We start from the raw sequence: 21012 nt of genomic DNA, 5'->3' as shown, positions 1-21012 counted from the left end.
ATAAATGTTGGCTATCACATAGTAAGAGTTATTATTACATTATATCTATTTATCTGTCCCTCAGTGCCAGATTGTAAGCTTGTTGTAAAGTGTGTAGTAGGTGCCTACTTGTAAACAGTGCTCTAAAGGAGAGCTCCATTATCCTCTATGCAACAGGGGACCAGTCTAATCCTGGAGGTAGTCAGGAAGGCTTACTGGAGGAGGGCACACTTGTGTGAAGGCCTGAAGGATATTTAGGAGTTAAATGGGTGAAGAGAGCGGGTAGGGATAGTGCATTCCAGGCTGAAGAGAGCAGCTGTGTGAAGCCCCTGAGATGGGAAGGCACTGAGGCACACAAGGATGGCCAATGTGGCTATAGCTGGAGAGTGTAGGGAGTGGGCGGCAGGGGGTGAGCAGGCCACAGAGCCTTAAGGGCTGTACCTGGACTCTCACCACGGTCTGAAGGGCAGGACGCAGGGGTCAGCAGGCCCAGCAACTTCTCTAGACTCCCATCTAGGGCACTCAAGGCCCTCCATAATGGCGCCCTCTTCTCTTCCTCCTCCTCCTCACCCTCCCACCCTGTCTCCACCCCAGGGTAGCTGATGTCACTGACACACTGGATGACTTGCAATGAAAAGCTCTTCCATACTGCTAAGCCTCTGGGCAAGCTGTAATGTCAGTCTGGGATGCCCTTATGGCCTTTCTCCATCCTTAGCAGCCGGTAGGTGCCTACTCCTCTTAGAAGACTTAGCCCAAGCCATCACACCTCCCCTGCTCCGGGATGTACCTCCTCCATGCCATACAGTGCCCAGCAAAGCTAAGTGCTGACTGTGCCTTTCCCTTTCAGGTCCCTCCTGGGGAGGACCCTCTCACAATATCACACTCATGCCTCTACAATGATCCGCAAACTCATCTATCTTGTTCACCACATTAAGGGCTTCTGGAGGGCAGGGACCATGCTGCCCACAGGGTCTTGAGAATGTGGCTGACGCTCAGTAAATGTCTGCTCAACAAATGAGGGAGACTTAAACTGGTTCCCTGGGAAAAGGAGGTACTTACATAGAATAAAGCAACACAAGCCCTGTTCACATGAAGCTCAATACCTGAGTCAGGTGAATGGGAAAGGGGCAGCTTTTCATTCTGTCATCCATAAAACATTCATGGAGGCTCTCACAGGTCTCATTCAGTAGTTTTCAAATATTTTGGTTCGAAGACCCTGTCTTTACGGCCTTAAAAATCATTGATAATCTTAAGGAGCTTTTATATATGAGGGTCAAATCTGGCTATATTTGCTGTGTTAGAAATGGAAACTAAGCTCTATTGAAAACACAAGACTCCATGAACTCATGAAAATGAAAAGGAACACCAGGGCTACACTTTGAGAACCACTCTTCTAACTGCTCCTTTACCATTTGACATACCCTCCGGGTGGCAAACTTCATGAGGGTAGCAACTGTTGATGTGTTCCCACTGCCCAGCCCTGAGCCTGCACAGACCGGGGATTCCATAAATGTAGCTGACAAAGGAATGCCTTCCCAGGTAGGTCAGGTGGGAGATTCTGGAGATACCAGGATGGTTCATACCTGGCTCTTGCCCTCTGGGAGCTCACAGTCTCCTTCTCAGAGAATGAGGCAGGATGGGATCCAGTGCCAAATAAAGAGGTTTGAAGAACACACATCAACCCAGGAGTCCAGCTGGAGAAGGTCACCATCTTGGACCTGCCCCCAGCATCTGGAGAGAAGGACTAGACCCTATAGAGGGAAGGGAAGGAGGGGCCCCTCTTGGGCTTGGAAGTGTAGGATCGGGTGGGTTTATGGTCAGTGGGGAAGGCAGGTGGCATTGGGTCACTGACTGTTCCCTGGCTGTGCCTCCTGGAGCACAGAGGTGGGTGAGGAGCCCCTGGTGTCACCCTCCCCTCCCCCTGAGTTCCATCCAGACTCCCCAAGTCTTGCTCAAAGATTTGGGGCAGATGGGTAAAGTGAGATAAGAGATCTTATCTTGGGATAAGAGCCCCCCCAAACCACAGTAGCTAACCCCCATTTGAGTGAGAGAGGGCAGCTCCTAGCCTGGCACTTGGTGTTTGGTGTGAACTGAGAAAAAAAAGGAAGCAGCCAGGCCAGGTCTAAGTGGATGTGTTCAGGTGAGGAGTACAAGTAATGATTAGTCATAGGCCTTATCCTTCACTGAGCACAAATGCTGTGCCGGGCACTTCTAATGTCCTTTATGTACAGTCTCATGACAGCTCACAGAGCAGTGAGACTCAGAGAGGGAGAGCCACCAGCCCAAGGGCACACAGCTGGGAGAGGCTCTGAAGCAGGGGACCCAGCTGTGCTGTGCCTGGATTCCTGACTCCTGGAAACTCTGAGATGATAAATGGTAGTTGCTTTATGCCACAGAGTGTTAGAGTAATTTGTTATGCAGCAATGGGTAACTGATACAAGAGGTATCTGACTTTACTGCAAATACTCTCGCCCATTATGTTCTATGATGCATACTGGTCACACATAGAGATTATGGGAAGGGGTGTTTGTAGCACTTGACTGTGAAAATGACATTACTGAAAGTGGGGCTTCTATCAAACAAGACACACACACACACACACACACCTCCTAACCACAGATCCTCTTTAATCACACAAACCCAGCCAGCTTTGTCCAGATTTAGAATTAAACACTTACACTGAGTATTGGCCTTACAGGCTATTCTTTTCAAAACCCATACACAGATATACATGTCATCTCATTGGACTATATATAAGAGCCTGCAAGTGGCTCAGGGCAAGCATTTTCATTCCTGGGTAACAGAGGACACAGAGGGTTAGTGCTGCAATGACATGTGTTGCTCAGGGTTGCAAAGTTGGTGCTGGGACGTTGTCACTGCTTGGAAAGTACCTGATGCGTAAAAGCAGGGGTGGAAGAGTCAGGTGTGGAATCTGATTCCAGCTCAGCTGTTCATTCACTCCTTGGAGAGGATGTACATAAGCTTAGCTGAGCAGGAATTTCCAGGAAAAGGGCTCTAATCTTTTAATGCAGCCTAGAGGGCATCCCAAAGCCAGAGGCTGCATCTGGTAGAAAGGTCCTGGCCTCTGAAATCCAGGGCTCTGGGCTGGAATCTGGTTCTGCTGCTGAGGAGAAAGGAGCCCTCAGGCAAATCTGGCCTTTCTCCTTGCTGAGCTCACCTCCTCTGTAAAGAGGGTCACTGTTTCCCCCACAAGGTGTCTAGAAGGATGGAAATGGCTAAGGCCTGCTATAAAGCATTAAGTGTGAGACACCTACAAGCACAAAATCAACAGGAGTCACCATTCCCTTGCCCTCTTTCCTTTATGTTATCAATACTCAAACAAAGCAAAACAAAAACAAAACAAACTCATAGTGATGAGGAACTAATTGCACCTTGACTTTCCTCTGTGGAAAGAAGTCCTTTAAATAAGCCAAGTTTCTGACTGTGTGTTCAGCACGCCCTTTCCTTGATCCCCCGTTGCCTGGCAGGAGGCAAGCCGCAAATACTTGTGGAATGACTAACTGGGCAAGTGCATCTGAGTGGAGAGCTCTCACCTCTGGGCATGCTCAATGCCTGCCTGAGTAGCTTCCCAGGGTCTGATGGGTGGGGGTGGTGGGGCAGAGAGGTGGGACATGTGTGTGAGTGACACACTGTGCTTAATTAGATGCCCCTTTGAAGGGGAGATAGGATGTTCCTTTAGCCTGGTGCGCTCTTCATCTACCCACTCATTCATCTGTCCTGTTCATCTAACCATCCATCCGCCCATCCATCCATCCAAAATTACTGAGTCAGTACTGTGATTCTGCTGCTAGCTAACAAGACAGCCATGGTCACCACTCTCAAGTTTGCTTACACTTTAGCAAAGAGGAGACAGGCCTTCATAACCAGTTGCCCAATTAACTAGCTGACAACTGTGATAATTGCTATGAAGGAAAAACACAAGGATCTCTGAGGCCATACCGCTGGGAGCACCGGCTAGTCCTGGGAAGCAGAGTCAGGGAAGACTCTGAGGAAGAAACATTTGACTCATCATTCAAAGCACTCAGGAATTAATGAAGCCCTTTTACCTGTTGAAGTCATCTGTGCTAGTCCAGGCCCAGCTCCCGGCAGCAGAGCGACACTGGCTTGGCCAGGACTGTGGGTTCCAACCACTGCTGCATGTGGCCAGTGCTCCTAGATCTAGGACAACCCTCCCAAGAATTTGAATGCAGCTTTGGGAAGACGTCATGGTACCAGGAGAAGAATGGCAGAGAAACAAACACAAGAAGGCTGGGAGAGATTGCCAGAAAGGAATAAGGAAGACTTTCACCTTGATATCATGTTCAAATAATTGCTGCCACTGAGAAGGCTCTACAGATGGCTCTGAACCATGTGAAAAGATGCTCAAGTGCACTTGTAATTAGGGAAATGCAAATTAAAACTGCACTGAGATAGCGTTCGTCACCTGTCAGATTGGCCAGACTCAGAGAAGGCTGGAACATGCAATGTGTTGGTAAGCGAGGGGAGCAAGAGGTCATGTCAGGCTCCGCACTGGGAGCGTAAACGGATACACTCTTTATGAAGGGCAATTTAGCAATATCTGTCAAAACCGTATACCCTCTGACCTCATAATTCCACCACTAGGAATTTATCTACCAAGAGCTTGCTGCACATGTGTGAAATGGAATGTGTGCCAATAAGAGCCGATATGTATTGAACACTGACCACATGCTAGGTGTAGTTTTAAATGCTTCACTTGCATTAACTCATTCAATCAACACGATGGGCCCAGGCAGGTGCTGTAGATCTCCCCACTTCTGACCTCTCAGGACCACCAAGCATTGTAATAACAGAAGATTATAAGCTACTTAATGCCCACCCACAGGAGAATGATAAAACCAATGATGGTCCATCCACAAGGAAATGCAAAGAAGGAGCTATTTCTTAAGATAGAGTTTCAGGTCAAAGAGGAAGGATGCAGAACACAGCTTGGGGAGAATATGCTACAACATGGGTCTTTCTGAAAATGACACATTTGCATGTGTGTGTGCATGTGTACATATGGGTGTTTAAAGTCTATAAAGCATATCTATGAAGATATAAAGGATACTGTGGAACTGGGAGGACGGTAGGAAGCTGGCCACCACTTTCCTTTTTGTATCTTTAAAACATCAAAAAAAAAAAAAACCTTTTAATTTTGGAATAATTTTAGACTTACAAAAAAGTTGCAAAGATAGTGCAGAGAGTCCTTGTCTGACACCCTCATCAAGTTTTCAGTGCCCCAGTATCATCAACTGGCTTTTCTGGCTTTATTTTCTAAATCAAAGCCAAGAAACCCCCATTGAAAACAATACTAACCACTAAACTCGGGACTATATCTGGATTTCCTCAAACCAGTTTTCCTCCTTATGTCCTTTCTCTGTTCCAGGATCCAACCCAGGTCCCATGCTGCACTTAGTCCTCCATGACTCCCTGCTCCTGAGTTCCTCAGTTTGAATTCTGAGTCATGCAAAGATAGTCTCAATTTAAAAATAAATAAGGGGTACCTGGGTGGCTCTGTTGATTAAACAATTAATTGTCTGCCTTCAGCTCAGGTCATGGTCCCAGGGTCCTGGGATTGAGCCCTGTGTGTGTGTGTGTGTGTGTGTGTGTGTGTGTATGTATACACACAATCCCTCCCCAGGCATGGATTGCCCAGCTAGTCCTGAGGAGTCTGCTTCTTGCTATCCCTCTGCCCCTCCCCCTGCTTGTGTGCACTCTCTCTCTCTAATAGGTAAATAAAACCTTAAAAAAATAAACAAAAACCTCCTAGCATCCCCAAACAGCAAAATAAGAAGTTTTGCTGGTGCTAAAAAAGGACCTCACCTCCTGCCCTCTGAACCCGGAGGGTGGTGGTGGTGGTCATCAACGGAGGAGCATCTGTGTTCCCATTCCTGCCAGTGTGTAGGCTGTGCCTCCTGCAAAAAGCCTTCCCAACCTGGAACTCATCGCTCTCTATCCAGGTCCCGTGGGATGCTGCATGAATCTCTCTTACACAGCACTTATCACTGCCTGCCTTGTTTCATAGTTATTTATGTATGTGTCTGTCTCCCCAAGGAGACCGTGAGCTTCCAGAGGAGAGAACAGGGTCTCTGTGCCCTCTGCCTCCCCTCCCCGGTATCTGACAGGATGCTTTGACTCATACATCTGCTGAATTGACATCTTAGCCCCTGATGTCAGGAGCAGGAGGAGGGGTACGTTGAGTGGGTAACCAGTACTTACTGCTATGGCTTGGTGACCCACAACTAATAATGAAAACAAATGGTAATAGGAATTATGATGATGATAACAATTTTATCAAGAGCAATTTTTATGGGTGAATAATTCAAATTTGGTTCTTTCATAGATGATCTCATTTAATCATAATAATAGCTCTATGAGGTAAATACATATGATGCCCATTTCATAAACGAGAAAAACCAAGGCTCAGGAAGATGGAGTGATCCATCCCTGCATGGTCCAGAGTGCCACTGGGATTTGTACTCAGACTATTCTGACTCTGCACCATCCCGAATTTTTCATTTTTGACACTTGACTGATAAATCCAAGGTTCAGAGAGGTGAAATAACCTGCCCAAGGCCACCCACCGAGTAAGGGGAGAACTGAGATACGAACCCAGGTCTGAATGACTGACTCCAGTCTTCACCATGTTGTTCCCAAAGACCCATCCCAGAGCCCCATAGTTTGGTCCTGGGGTTAATCACATGGGACTTCTGCATGGGACAGGGCCCCAGAGGCACCCCCAGCTTCAGGCCCCAATGGTTCTGCCTGGCCCTGCTCACCTGGCACATAAGGATCAGAGGCTCTCGGAACTCAGCCTGGCAAATGGCACAGGTATCGCCGGCTTCTGTGCACTGCTGCCCAGTGGCCCGGACGCCGTAATTCTGTTTGAGGGAGGAGAGAGAGAGAAATCCAGCTGTGGACCCTCACTGGAGCAATGCCCTCAGATACACTGTGAGATCCATTCCTGGCTCCTGGTTCTTTTGAAGTTGGCTCACCTGAGAGGTGCAGAGAAGTTTCAGGGCTTTCCTAACTCCGCCCACTCGACCACAGATGTCAAATGACTGAAAGGAGAGGAGAATGATTCTTGAAAAAGTGTCCAAGGGTTGTTCAGGATCTCTCTCACCACCCCCAACCAACCCCCACTGACGCCTCATCTTTGATGACAAACATTTTCAGGGCACTCTATCCCATTTGGGGCTCCTCATTCCCATCAGCTTTGCTTGGCATTCGTCTTGCTCCCTATGTCAACAGTCTTCCTTGCTACCTGGCCAGGATAGCAAATACATGACACGCATATTGCATTCTCCCCTTGCCAAGCCCAGCACAGGCATTGCTAATTGATCACAGCACTCTTCTTCTGAGCCCACTCCAGTCAGGCATTACTACTGTTAGTAGTAATGATTAACAGTAGATTACTACTGTTAATCAGAAACAGTAGGCAAGAGAAGCCCCAGTGGTGGACAGGGCATGGATTGCCCGGCTAGCCCTGCTGGAAGGAAGGGAAGGGAAGAACACATGCATTCCCCCAGGATTCTCTAGAGCCAGAAATAGGGAATGGAGAAGAGAAGGATGTGCTTATGGTTGGAGGGGGGGAAACCTGATTGGTACCCATGATGGAGAGAGAAGTACTGCATCCTGACTTACGGACCTGAGGGTATGTATTTGAAGAGGAATGGAAACAAGTTTGGGGTAAAGTGTTGTCTATGGGTAAGAGCTCTGGGCTTTGGAAGCAGACTGCCCAAGTTTGACACTCACTCTGTTATCTTTAGCTGAGTGATGCTGGGCAAGTTGCTTCTTTCTGAGCCTCCATCTCCTCACCCATAAATATGGAGTAATAATGGAAATACATGAAGGGAGAGCATATGGTGAGCTTTATGGGCAAGAAATTACGGTGGATTTAACCGCAAAAAGGAATGAAGTATTGATATATGCCACCACGTGGATGAACTTTGGAAACATGATGCTAAGTGAGAGAAGCCAGACACTGAAGACCACACAGTGTAGGATTCCATTTATGTGAAATGTCCACAATAGGCAAGTCCTTGGAGACAGAAGGCAGACTGGTGGTTGCCAGTGGCTGGGGGAGGGTAGTGAGCAGGAATGGGGAGCGATGGCTTAATGGGTACAGGGTTTCTTTTTGGGGTGATGAAAATGTCTTGTAACTAGAGGGTGGGGGTGGTACAGTCCTCTGAACCTGCTCAATGCCACTAAGCAGTACACTGTGAGGTCATTAGTGGTTAATTTTGTATTGTGTGTATTTTATTTCTATTAAAAAGAAAAGATTCCAAGCTCCCCACTCGCCCCCAAGGCCCAGAAAATGCATGAATCTTCCTTGGCCTAACCCTCCAGCCCCCGGCCCACCTCACCTTGCAGAGGCTGTAGAGAACAATCAGGACCCCTCCTAGGAAGTAGCTGTTGGAGGAGTCATCTCCCATGATGTATTTATACCACAGCTGGATGGGGACGAGCGATCGGAACAGCTGGCTCAACTCCTCAATGACCAGATAGAACTTTCCCTGCAACCACACAGAAAGCATCAATTATTATTAGCTGTAAAGACCCAAAGGACCCTGACGGAGGTCCCCCAGCCTGGGCAGTAATGACGTTCCAGGTCACAGGCAGGCCATTAATCAGCTTTGGAAAGCACTCAGACCTGCTCCTAATGGGTTTGCGATATGGCTGGGGAGACGTGGCCCCTGCCCGCTGCCTTCACCCACTGCCCACCAGCCCTGAGGAGCAAAGCTCTGAGGATCACATTTCAGGGAGGGAGAAACTGGACACTTCTGTTGGAGTATCGGTTGGTCACTCCCTAGTGTCTGCTGTGGCTTTGGGGGCACAGTCCCTGGCCCCACACACAGATTGCCCTTGCCTTGAGGGCTGAGCTGCCCTCAGTGCATGGGCAGGGTGGACAATAGGACACAGGTAAGGGCAGGCCTGGAAATGTGGAGGGGATATGCATTCTCCTTCCCAGCTCTACCCACCTACTGTCTGCAAGGAGGCAGGATGACACCTGGGCAAAGAAAGATGCATTTGGGGCTAGGCTTGAAGCTTACATGTAAGCTGCAATTTCACGAGCCCCAGCTTCCTTATCTACAGAATGGGAACCACATGTCCTATCTTACAGGGTTGCTCTGAAGATTCTCTGAGATAAATGGGAAGAGCATCTAGCACTGTGCCTGGCACGACGTGGCACTCAACAAATTCTATTTCCCTTCTTCCCTTTGCCCTTGGACAAGTCCCTCAAGCTTTCTGTGGCCTGAGCTATAAAAGGAGACAAAAATAACTCCACCCTGTTGGGTCTAATAAAGTTAAACGAACATCTACTTATGCCCCAGCAACTCTCCTTCTAGGCAGGTACCAGGGAGAAATGAAAATATATGTCTGCTTATGTGCCAGTAATCAGATAGCAATTCTATTCATAATAACTCCAAACTGGAAACAGCCCAAATGTCCATCAGTGGAAGAATGGATAAACAAATTGTGGCATATTTATACAATAGGATACTGCTCAGCAATAAAGATGAACAGATGACTGATACACGCAACAGCATGGATGGATCTCACACGCATTACGTCCAATTGAAGGAGACGGTTATAAGATAATACATATTGTACAATTCTCACTTACACGAAATCCTGGAATAGGTGAATACTAATCTGTAGTGATAGAAATCAGATCCGTGGCTTCCTGGGGTGAGGAGGAGGACTATGAAAACCATCAAGGAACTTTTGGGAGTCATAGAGATATTTTATAATGTGATTGGGGTGCTGGTTACACAATGGCATACGTTTGCCAAAATTCATTGAAAAATACGCTTCAAATCTGCGCATTTTTTGTATTTACTGACTTATTTAGTTTTTTTTTATTTAGTTTTTAAAAAAGATTTAATTTATTTGACACACACAGAGAGAGAGAGAGAGAGAGAAGCAGACTCCTCGCTGAGCAGGGAGCCCCCATGTGGGGCTCGATCCCAGGACCCTGGGATCATGACCTGAGCAAAGAAAGCAGGTAGATGCTTAACCACTGAGCCACCCAAGCACCCTCATGTTTTGTATTTAAATTATACCTCAATAAAGTTGATTAAAACCAACATAGAAAGAAGAAACCATCCCTGCCTCATGCATGCATAGCCTTAGAAACGTGAATAGCATTTGCTCCAACAATTCTGTTTTTAGAAATTTATCCTAACAAAATAATCAGGGATGTGCACTGAGATGTGTAAGAACAGTCACTGCAGGATTCTTTGTAACAGTCCAAACAGAAACAAGTAAGTTAAATGTATAACAAGAGGGTGTGATTATGGTAAAGATCCTAACAGAAAGCCATACAGCCATTCAAACGTTACCTTGAAAAATAACAACTTGACTGTGAAGAAACCCAGCACCTATCATGTTAACCAAGGGATCAAGATTTACATCTTCAGCAGTAAGTTACACTGACAGCACAATGTGATTCACTGATAACATAGTATCACCTCCGTGGTGAATTCTGGTCAACAATTTATAAAACCTGAATTGAGTCATGAACTAATAGGAGACACATTCAAATGGAGGGACGTGCCGCAAAGCAATGTCCAGCACTCGGGCGCCTGGTGGCTCAGTGGTTGAGCGCCTGCCTTCAGCTCAGGGTGTGATCCCGGGGTCCTGGGGTTGAGTCCCACATCGGCTCCCCACAGGGACCCTGCTTCTCCCTCTGCTTATGTCTTTGCCTCTCTGTGTCTCTCATGAATAAATAAAATCTTTTAAAAAAAGGTCCAGCACTCTTTGAAAGTGTCAAGGTCATAAAAGACAAAGGCAAGATCAAGGAATTGCCAGGTCAGAGAGGATTAAGGAATAGCGCAGATGAATGCAACACAGAATCTTGGATTTGATAATCCCTGGACTATGAAAGACATGTTAGTGGGACAACTGGCAAAATCTGGTAAGGTCTGTAGTTTCGTTAATAATAAGGGCAATGATGTTAATTTCTTGGCTTTGCTCATTGTTCTGTGATCATAGTGGATGTTAACAATAGGGGGAGCTGGGTGAAGGGCACGTGAGGACTCTACTATTTTCGCAACTTTTGCTTCAGTCTAAAATTTCAAAAGGTAAAAAAAAAAATAATTGTGGTGAAGGATATCTCTTGACTCAAGGAAATATTCAAATAGTTCTGAATGGGAAGGATATAAAATACAGAAACACTTATTTTCTTTGTGTTTTTCTGCCTTTTCCAATTCTTTTCCTTTTTTGTACTGAGCATATGAGATGTTCACATTAGAAGGGGGAAAAGGTTATAAAAACATGTTGCATATCCATCAAGTGGATGATGTCTGGGATGACGATAGAGATGTTACCTCCACCCCATGATATTCCATCTTGATGGGTGGGGGAAGGGGACTCTTTGAAGCAGATGTGCCCACATCTCTCAGGCCCAAGGAAGGGCATCCAGTTGTCCACTCGTCCCAATGCCTGACCTAAGTGACTGTACGGCTCCGTCCTCATAGTAAGGACCCTTTACCCTCTCCAGACTCCCACCAGTTCTGGACCCCTGGACATATGCCCCAGAGGGGAATGCTGGTTCCCTCTGCAGTCTGTGGGAAGGTGGAGAACTAAGGTATGAGGTGGGGGTGAAGTGACTAGGTAAGTCTTCTAAGACCCATCTAAGCTAAGCTTGAAGGGCTCGCTACTCGACCACCAGCCTCAGCACTGTCAAGGAGTTGGTTAGAAATGCAGAATCTCAAACTTCATCCCAGACCTGCTGGAACAGAACCTGCAATGTGACCAGTTTCCCAGGCAATCTCTGTGCACATTCAAGTTTGAGAAGCCCCGTTTTAGTGGATAAGTAGGAAGCAGAATAATGAAGGAAATGTAGGGAGGATGAGGACGAACAGGTGTTCTAGAAGCCCAGAAGTGACAGAAAGGATGGACAGTGGCCCCATGCCATCTTGGTGGGCAGCCTCCTACTCTGTATGCCTGGCCTCACGGTGGGTGAGGACATGGCCATCTCATGAAAGGTCCTATGTCCCTGTGTCTTGGGAAATCCCTGTAGGCTGGCATCTAGCTGACTCTGGGGACAGACCCTGCTATTCTCCCCTCTCAGCCAAATCTTACACAACCAGCCTGGCTTGGTGGTCAAGAGTGCAACCTCAAGAGCCAGATAGCCTGGGGTCAGATCCTGCCACCCACTACCTTCTTACTACTGCTTTAATCCACCAGAGTTTGGTCACTGTCTTTGGATCCCTAATTCTCAAATTCCATTAGTTGTGGGCTAGTTCCCTGGTCCAGGCCCCAAGCTTCCTACTTGCCCACTAGTGGGTCGAGATCAGAGGTTGGCAACATTTTTCCACAAAGGGCTAACTCATGAATACTTTGGCTTTGTGGGCCATACAGTCTCTGTCACAACTATTCCTCTCTGCTTTTGAAGCACAAGACCAGCTTTAGACAGTAGGTAAATATAGAGGCATGGCTAAAGTTCCAAAAAAACTTCATTTACAAAAACAGATGTCAAGAGCATATTTGATTTGTGGCCTCTGGCTTACCAACCCAGTTCTAAAATGCCAGATCCTGGACAGCCCTGGTGGCTCAGCAGTTTAGTGCTGCCTTTGGCCCAGGGCGTGATCCTGGAGACCCGGGGTCAAGTTCCACGTCGGGCTCCCTGCATGGAGCCTGCTTCTCCCTCTGCCTGTGTCTCTGCCTCTCTCATGAATAAATAAATACAATCTTTAAAAAAATAAAATAAAATGTCAGAACCTGGATAAGTCAAACCATGGTGGGGACTCCAACACATCCCCAGAATTTCAGAGCAGGCTCAGGTACCAGCTTCTTGGCCCTTCCTTCTGTTACTTCACTATGCAGACCAAAACTCTTCTTCTGCAGATGGAATACCGTCCCCTACACTCTGGAGAGTGAGCTAACACCTGTTCATCGTCTAGGTGTCAGCCACCTGTCACGTGCTATGAAAAGACTCCCGCAAGTCCTTAGTTAGATCAGGTGCTCCTGTTAGACCCACTAAATCACTCCTTCAGAGCACTTCTCATAATAGCTAGAAAATTATTTTAGTGTCTGTCTCTCCCACTGGACTGAGGCCCATAAGCATAGAGATGATCTGGCTCCCGGTCATGTTGCCAGCATCTAGCAGAGAGTTGATGCTCGTTTAATAACTGGGGACCTTTCTGGGGCTAGAGATTCCACCCTCATTACTCATGTCAGCTCCTCAAGTTCACTGATGGAGAAGGAGAGGTGGAAGAGAGAACTTCTCTTTAGAAGCAAGCACCGATGTCACAGAAAATAAAGGGAGCGAGTGTCTGTGTGGCACCATGCTAAAGGTAGCAATTAGCTGCTGGCGGGGGGGGGGGTGGGGGGGGGTGGGGGGGTGGGGGGGTGGGCGGGCCACTTGGAGAAGGAGATACAACCACCAGGGAAAACTGGGCATATCCCAGTGAAACCATCTCTCTCTAATTAAGCAGCTTTGTAATTCCAGGTTTCTTGAGCATGTTATTTCTGACGACCACCAAATGGAATGTGTGGTTTCTCTGGGGTGTCAGGGAACAAGGAAAGTGATCAAATTGTGAGTCTGTCTGGCCCCCCTGCCACCCGTGAAGGGGAGCAGGAGCAACTGCCATGGGACCAGGGCGCACGAAGAGTTCTCTGCTGGGATTCTGAGAAAGGGGGAGGCTGGAGCAACAGAGATGGGAAGGTGGATTCTGAGCTGACTTCCATACTGCCAGGATGGGAGGGGGGTTACCCACAAAGTGACATTGGAAACAAGGAAACAACAGAGGGCTGACTCTGGGAGGGGGTGGTGGTAAATGCAGGAGAGCAGGCAGCGGAGAAGCAGAAGAAATGAACAGAGGAGAATTTTTGAGAATGCACCTAGCTGGGAAAGGGGATTTGAAGAACTTTGGGGGTGAGAGGTGACACATAATCAGATAGTTATTAACATGGGGATCCCTAGGTGGCTCAGCGGTTTAGCACCTGCCTTCTGCCCAGGGTGTGGTCCTGGAGACCTGGGATCAAGTCCCACATCAGGCTCCTGGCATGGAGCCTGCTTTTCCCTCTGCCTGTGTCTCTGCCTCTCTCTCTCTGTCTCTCATGAATGAATAATAAAATAAAATCTTTAAAACAAAAAGATAGTTGGGCAGCCCGGGTGGCTAAGTGGTTTAGCGCCACCTTCAGCCCAGGGCCTGATCCTGGAGTCCTGGGATCAGGTCCCACGTTGGGCTCCCTGCATGGAGCCTGTGTCTCTGCCTCTCTCTCTCTCTCTGTCTCTCTCATGAATAAATAAGATCTTTTTAAAAAGATAGTTATTAACAGTGTAATATATAAAGAATTGGGTGGACAGGGATGAAAGATCTTTTTCTGAATCAAAATTCATAATATTTATAGTTTTGCCTGTTTATGAATGTCTTTCATACATATTTCTCATCTACAGAAGCAGAACAGTACAGAAGAAGTTAAGGAACGGGATTTGTGACTCTAAGATCAGATCTGTACCTACTAAATTGGTTGATTTTAGACAATAATTTAATGGCTCTGAGCCTCAGTTTCTTCATCTGTAAATGGGGTTGAATATATATACATATGTACACACATTTACAAATATATATATACACACACACATATACACACACACATAGTGGTGTGCAGGCAAACCAGGTCTCTGGAATACAACCAAATAAGGCCCTGATTTGTGTGTTTGTCAATTTCTGTGGTGTAAATATTCCCACAAGGGCCATTTTAAGCTGCCAAGGGTTTAACAACTGCTTGCAAGTTTCTTGAACATTTAACCATTGGCTCTGGCAAGCCAGTGCAACCTGGCAAATGAACCTAAGACCCAGATATCCAGGAAGGCCTCAGTATGTGACAGGAGCCAATAAGGACTCTCATGATCATCTGAGGTTATGGGCATTATTACTGCTGACTTCTTTTGGAGATGAGAAACGTGAGGTTCAAGAGAACTAAGGGCCACCAGAAGGAGGCTGAGGTGCTGTCTGGGACTTCCCAGCCTGGGCCCTGTCATACCTGGCAGCCTCCACGGCCTTCCTCTTTGCTTGGCCTTCCTCTTCCTCCTACAGGTTGTGAGAAGCCCAGGCTACAAAGAGAGACCACGTGAAGAGGATTTATGTACATCATTCTGTGACCTTCTCGATGAGGTGACATTTGTGCCAAGATGTACAGAATGATGTACATAAATCCCGTTCCTTAACTTCTGTACTGTTCTGCTTCTACCTATAAAGAGGAAGAGGCTCTGAGACTATAGGTTGGAGAAAGAGGCAAGGAACCCAGCCAACAGTGAGAACTCAGGTCTGGGACACAGGAGCCTGGGCAGATCATTCCAGCCACTATAGCTGATGCATCGCACCTGTGAGTGAACAGGTGATCTCGGATGATCCTGCCCAGTAGACACCACGTGGAGACCAGCTATCCCGGGCATACCTTGATAGAACTCCCAACCCATGGAATCATAAGTGATAATATCATGGTATTTGTTTTGAGCCAAACAACATAACACAAAACAAACCCAAAAAAACTAAAGTACTTATCTAAGGCTATTTAGCTGGTGCTGTGGATTGGATCAAATCCCCCACCAAATCCCTATGTAGAAACCTAACCCCCATGTGATGGTATGAGGAGGTGGGGCCTTTGGGAGGTTATGAGGCTGGAGCCCTCAGGAATGGGATCAGTGCCCTTATGAGAAGAGACAGAGCTTGCATGCATGTGTGCTCTCTCTCTTCTCTCTTCCTCTCTCTCTCTCTCTCTCTCCCCCCCCCCTTCCCCTCTCTCTGCCCTATGTGGGGACACAAAAAGAAGATAGCCATTGGCAAGCCAGGAAGAGGGTTCTCATCAGGAAGAAATCAGCCTTGATTTTGGACTTCCAGTCTCTAGAGCTGTAAGAAATAAACGTCTGTGGTATTTTCTTAGAACAGCCTGAGCAGACTGACACAGGGAGCACACAGCCGGCCTGTGATATGGATGCAGGTCTTCTGTTCTATTGATCGGGTTCAAATCCCAGCTCTGCTACTGTCTAGCTGTCTACCTTTGGCAAGGTACTTCCTCTCCCTGTGCTCAAACCCCTGCAATCATCTTGATTGTCCTCTCTCTGATAACCAACATCCAATCCATCTACAAATCCTATTAGAAACAGCTCTTTGCTTCTGCTTGCCCCTGTGTCCTCGTCCTTCTATGTTTTTTTTCATTCACACGGTATCTAAAATGAGCTTTTCAAAATACGAGGCAGATCAAATCATCCCTGAGCTTGAACCTGTGAAAAATCTGTTTCACTCGGAGTGACATTTGAAAGACTTGCCATGTCTTCCAGATCCTGTAAGATCTGCTCCCTGCCCACACGTGTGATGGGGCCCATTTCTCAAAAAACAAAACCAAAAACAAGCCAGGCGCAGGCCTACCCTAGGGCCTTTGCACTTGCTCTTCCCTCTCCTTGGAGCACCCTTCTTCCTGAGATCTGCCAAGTTGGCTCCCTCACTTCCCTTACATCTTGGCACAAATGTCACCTCATCGAGAAGGTCACAGAGTGATGTACATAAAGCAACACCCCTGCACTCCTTCCCCACTTCACCCTGCTCCTTTCCACCTTCTTTATTCTGCTTTCATGTTCTTGATCGTACTCACCCTCTGACACAGTGTATACTTCTGTGTGATGAGAAGGTAAGCCCCTGCAATATAGGCTCTGTGTCTTTCTAGTACTTATTTCTGTCTGCAGAAGCTAGAATGGTGGTTGGCATCAAACAGGATGCTCAGTACATCTCCGCTGCATGAGGAAGTAGGCCTCAATGTCCTCCTCATACATAAATGGATGTAGTAATAATATATCCCTCAAAGGGTTGTGATGCTAATAATAACAAATATATACACTGAGGGCTATTTACTTGCCAGGTGTTGTTCTAAGCACTTTGTATTAATTTGGTCTTCACAACAACCTGGGGGACAGGAGATCATTATCCCTATTATATAGAAGAGTAAACTGAGGCACAGAGAGGTTAGGTCTGTGCCTCAAGGTCACACAGCTGGTAGGTGGCAGAGAAAAAGTTTGAACCCAGACAGGCTGGCTCCAGAGGTCAGTTTTAAATCCTTCCTGGTCAGAAAAATAAGTCACATGCAGAAAGAGCTTAAAACAAGGTGTGATGTGTCACAGTATTAAAATACTGGGGGCGCCTGGGTGGCTCAGTTGGTTAAGTGTCTCTGCCTTTGGCCCAGGTCATGATCCCAGAACCCTGGGATTGAGCCCCAGATTAGGCTCCCTGCTCAGTGGGGAGCCTGCTTCTCCCTTTCTCTCTGCCCCTCTCCCTGCTGTGTTCTCTCTCTGTGTATGTCAAATAAATAAATAAAATCTTTACAAACATAAATAAAATAAAATATTTCTATTAGTATTATTCTTCCAACTGCCTGTCAGCTAAAGGAAGCTCATTTTGGAGTAAAGAGCTAAGGAAAGACGTCACAGCCACTCTGGGTGCTGGCTGACCCATAGGCCAAGTTTCCTGGGTAAGTCTGGTATGTGGCTGGCAGCCAATGTTTGCCAGCATTTTTTTAAAGCTGGCTAAGGGCTGGTTAGCACTCCAGGACTGTGCCAAAAAAGCCAGCCACGATTCTATGCGGAGAAAGACAGCTGTGCCTCCTCCTAGGATGTTCCTTGGGGAAATCTGATTATTGAAGATGCCCGCTTATAACTTTCCATGGCTCCCCACTGCCCTGAGGACAAAGTCTACACAGCTTATCCAGCCCTTTCCATGTGGCCCTGTCTACACTGGAGCCATATGGCCACCTTGCATGTGCATGAGGCTCCTGCTCACTTCTGCACAACCTGGTCATTTCCTTCCCCCATCTTACCTTGCCATTCTTTCCCTGAGTTTCCATGGATCACCTCCCCAAAATCTATTCTGCTTCGGGGGAGAACTTGTGATTGTGCCTACTGTATAGGATTCCCACAAGCATCCGAGTAAATCAGTGTTTCTCAGAACATGGTCTGGGACCCTGATGGTTCCCCAGGACCCTTCCGGGAAGTCTGTAAAGTCGAACTATTTTCATAATAACACTAACACATTATTTGACACCTTTGCTCTCTACCGAGTATACATTGGAGTTTTTCCTAAGGCTTATGACATGTGATTTGCAACAAATGGGAAAATGCAGGGATCTTCTCTTGAGCCAGGTATTAAAGAAATCTATAAAAAAATAAAATGCCTCTCTTCTCAGTAATTAAAAAATACAATTATGTTCCATTAAGATTATGTTATTAATGTTAATGTGCAATTGGCTGACTATTTTTAATTAATTAGTATTATACAAAGATCACAGTTCTTTTTTAAAGCTGTATTTATTTAAGTAATTTCTACACCCCACATGGGGCTCGAACTCATGACCCTGAGATCAAGGGTGGCATGCTCCCGAGTCAGCCAGGTGCCCCAAAAAAGTCAGTTTTAATTTCTATGACAGTGAATGTGGATAGCTGTGACTCATGTAAACAGAAGCTCCTTCGGTTCTCAATACTTCTGAAAAGTTTGAAGAGGGGGCACCCAGGTGGTTCAGTGGATGAGCATCTGCCTTTGGCTCGGGTCATGATCCCATAGTCTTGGGACTGAGTATTGCATCAGGCTCCCTGTAGGGAGCCTGCTTCTCCCTCTGCCTATGTCTCTGCCTTTCTCTCTCTGTGTGTGTCTCATGAATAAATAAATAAAATCAAGGAAGGAAGGAAGGAAGGAGGGAAGAGAGGAAGGGAGGGAAGGAAAGAGGGAGGGAGGGAGGGAGAGGAGGGAAAGGGAAGGGAAGGGAATGGGAAGGGAAGGGAAAGGGAAGGGAAAGGGAAAGGGAAAGGGAAAGGGAAAGGGAAAGGGAAAGGGAAAGGGAAAGGGAAAGGGAAAGGGAAAGGGAAGGGAAAGGAAGGAAGGAGAGAAGAGGACCTGAATCAAAAACACTTGAGAACCTTCAAGAAGCACCTGGTACAGAGTAAGCACTCAATAAATATTACATGTTTCTCGGACTAGACTGTGAGCTTCATGAGTGCAGAGAATCATATCCTGTTCACCACCTTTCCCCTATGCCTCATCAGGGTGGGTCCCTAGTTGCTGGATGTCACCCTAACCTTTCTCATCTACTTCCTTAGTCCTAGAATCCTCAACTTTGTAACTGGATGCAGAACTACCTTGAACAAAAGACTGTATCTTCCAGCTTCCCTTGCATCTAGATGCCACTTTGGTCACTAAGATAAAGTATAAATGTCATGTGATAACTTAAGACAAACTTTCACCTTATTCTCCCCCCTTTCCTCCATCCTGCTGTCTGGAACTTGGACCTGATGGCTGGTGTTCTAGTTTCCATTTTGGACCATGAGCAGAAGTCCCATACCCTAGGATTAGTGAAGCAATGAGCTGAAAGGTGTCACATTACTAGGTTTAGGTTGCTCACCTTTGGGTTTTATGTGAGAAAGAAATACACTCTTTTTACATTTAAGCCACAATTATCTTGGGTTCTTTGCTGTTATTAGCTTATTCCAATTCTAACTAATATGGGGGCTTGGCATCTAGTAGGTGATCAACAAATGTTTATTGAATGAATGGATAAGTGAATGAGTCAATGGGTGGGCTCAATGGTCATGGTTCAAACAGCTAGGTTTTTCACAAGGGTAACTCAGAGAGAGCCCTAATGCTGAAGGTGCTAGGAAGTGAGGGTCTGTGTATAAGGAAGTGTTTATAAAACGGTGAGGCTGAAAGGAAGGACTTGTCCAGTGCACCATGTGGGAAAGACATGAAGTGCAGAAGGAAGAAGGGCTGTGGCAGTGGGTGCAAGTCCCAGCTCTGCCTCTTCCAAGCTGGTAAGGCCCTGGAGTCTGAGTGAGTACAGTGGTGAAGAGCACAGATGCTGGAGTCAGATGACTTGGACTTGAATTCAGACTGTCTCTTACCGACCAACCTAGGGTAAGTCACTTCATCCCTCTATGCTTCAGTTTTCTCAATGGTAAAACGGACTAAAGGTAATACCTATCTCCTAGGGTGGCTGGGAGGATAAATGAGCTACTGCAAGTAAAGCACTGAGTCGGGTGCCTGGCACATGAGAGCACCACAGCCCCTGCTATCAGTCTGGCAAGTATAAAACATCTTTCAGACAAAATGAATGAAAGCTTCATTAAACAGGATGGCAGTGGATGAGGAAGGCAGGATGGAAAAGAACTGATTGTCATCTGTAAACATGTGTAATGGGAAATGGTGTCAAAGCACCAAGTTGGAAGTCAGATAGTTGGGGGTGCATCCTTTGTAGCTGTGTGGCTTTTGGGCAAGATGCTTTCCCTCTCTGGGCCTCGATGTTGTTTTGTGTGTGATGGGGGTTTTGACCCAGCTCTGACATTCTGGATTTCTTTTTCTTTCTTTTCTTTTCTTCTTTTTTTTCTTCTTTCTTTCTTTTCTTTTCCTCTCTTTCTTTCTTTCGTTCTTTTGTTCTTTCTTCTTTTCCTTCCTTCCTTCCCTTCTTTTTTCTCATTCTTTCTTTTTCTTTCTTCTTTCTTTCTTTCTTTCTTTCTTTCTTTCTTTCTTTCTTTCTTTCTTCTCTTTCCTTTCATTCTGAATTTTTTTTTTAAATTTTTTTATTTATTTATGATAGTCACACAGAGAGAGAGAGAGAGAGAGAGGCAGAGACATAGGCAGAAGGAGAAGCAGGCTCCATGCACCGGGAGCCCGACGTGGGATTCGATTCCGGGTCTCCAGGATCGCGCCCTGGGCCAAAGGCAGGCGCCAAACCGCTGAGCCACCCAGGGATCCCTCATTCTGAATTTCTAAGCACTGTTACAGGAACTACTGGTAGAAGAGTCTGTATTGTAGTGTCACTTTGGCTGTAAGTGATAGAAAGCTAACTTGAAGTAGGTTAGAGAAAGATCGTGTTGCACTGGTCATGAAACTGTAAAGGCAGAGGTGTTTTGGTTCCAGTATGGCTAGGTCCAGGAGTGCAAACAATGTGGCCAAAGATGTCTATTTTTTTTTTTTTTTAAGATTTTATTTAGGGCAGCTCCAGTGGCCCAGCGGTTTGGCA

At 46.5% G+C, this 21012-nt stretch overlaps 1 protein-coding gene across 15 annotated transcripts in view; it reads right to left on the bottom strand.

Annotated features, from left to right (window-relative positions):
* RNFT2 (ring finger protein, transmembrane 2) overlaps positions 1–21012 on the bottom strand; it is a 96777-nt gene that overhangs the window by 32866 nt on the left and 42899 nt on the right. For 14 of the 15 annotated variants that reach the window (XR_012019252.1, XM_072802661.1, XM_072802660.1 and 11 more), the window contains 3 exons: positions 8367–8516; positions 6996–7061; positions 6780–6881 (listed from right to left, as the gene is read on the bottom strand). Coding sequence is in view for 14 of the 15 variants with exons in the window: in XM_072802661.1 (XP_072658762.1) it covers positions 6780–6881; positions 6996–7061; positions 8367–8516 (318 nt within the window). In the remaining variant the exon portion in view is untranslated. Of the gene's footprint in view, positions 1–2283; positions 5120–6779; positions 6882–6995; positions 7062–8366; positions 8517–21012 lie in introns of those variants that run through there. The other variant, XM_072802666.1, reaches the window with a different exon arrangement.

Source organism: Canis lupus, chromosome 27 (assembly GCF_048164855.1).
Source record: "Canis lupus baileyi chromosome 27, mCanLup2.hap1, whole genome shotgun sequence".
In the NCBI taxonomy this organism is placed as follows: domain Eukaryota; kingdom Metazoa; phylum Chordata; class Mammalia; order Carnivora; family Canidae; genus Canis; species Canis lupus.
This window is presented reverse-complemented; position numbering and strand designations above follow the sequence as displayed.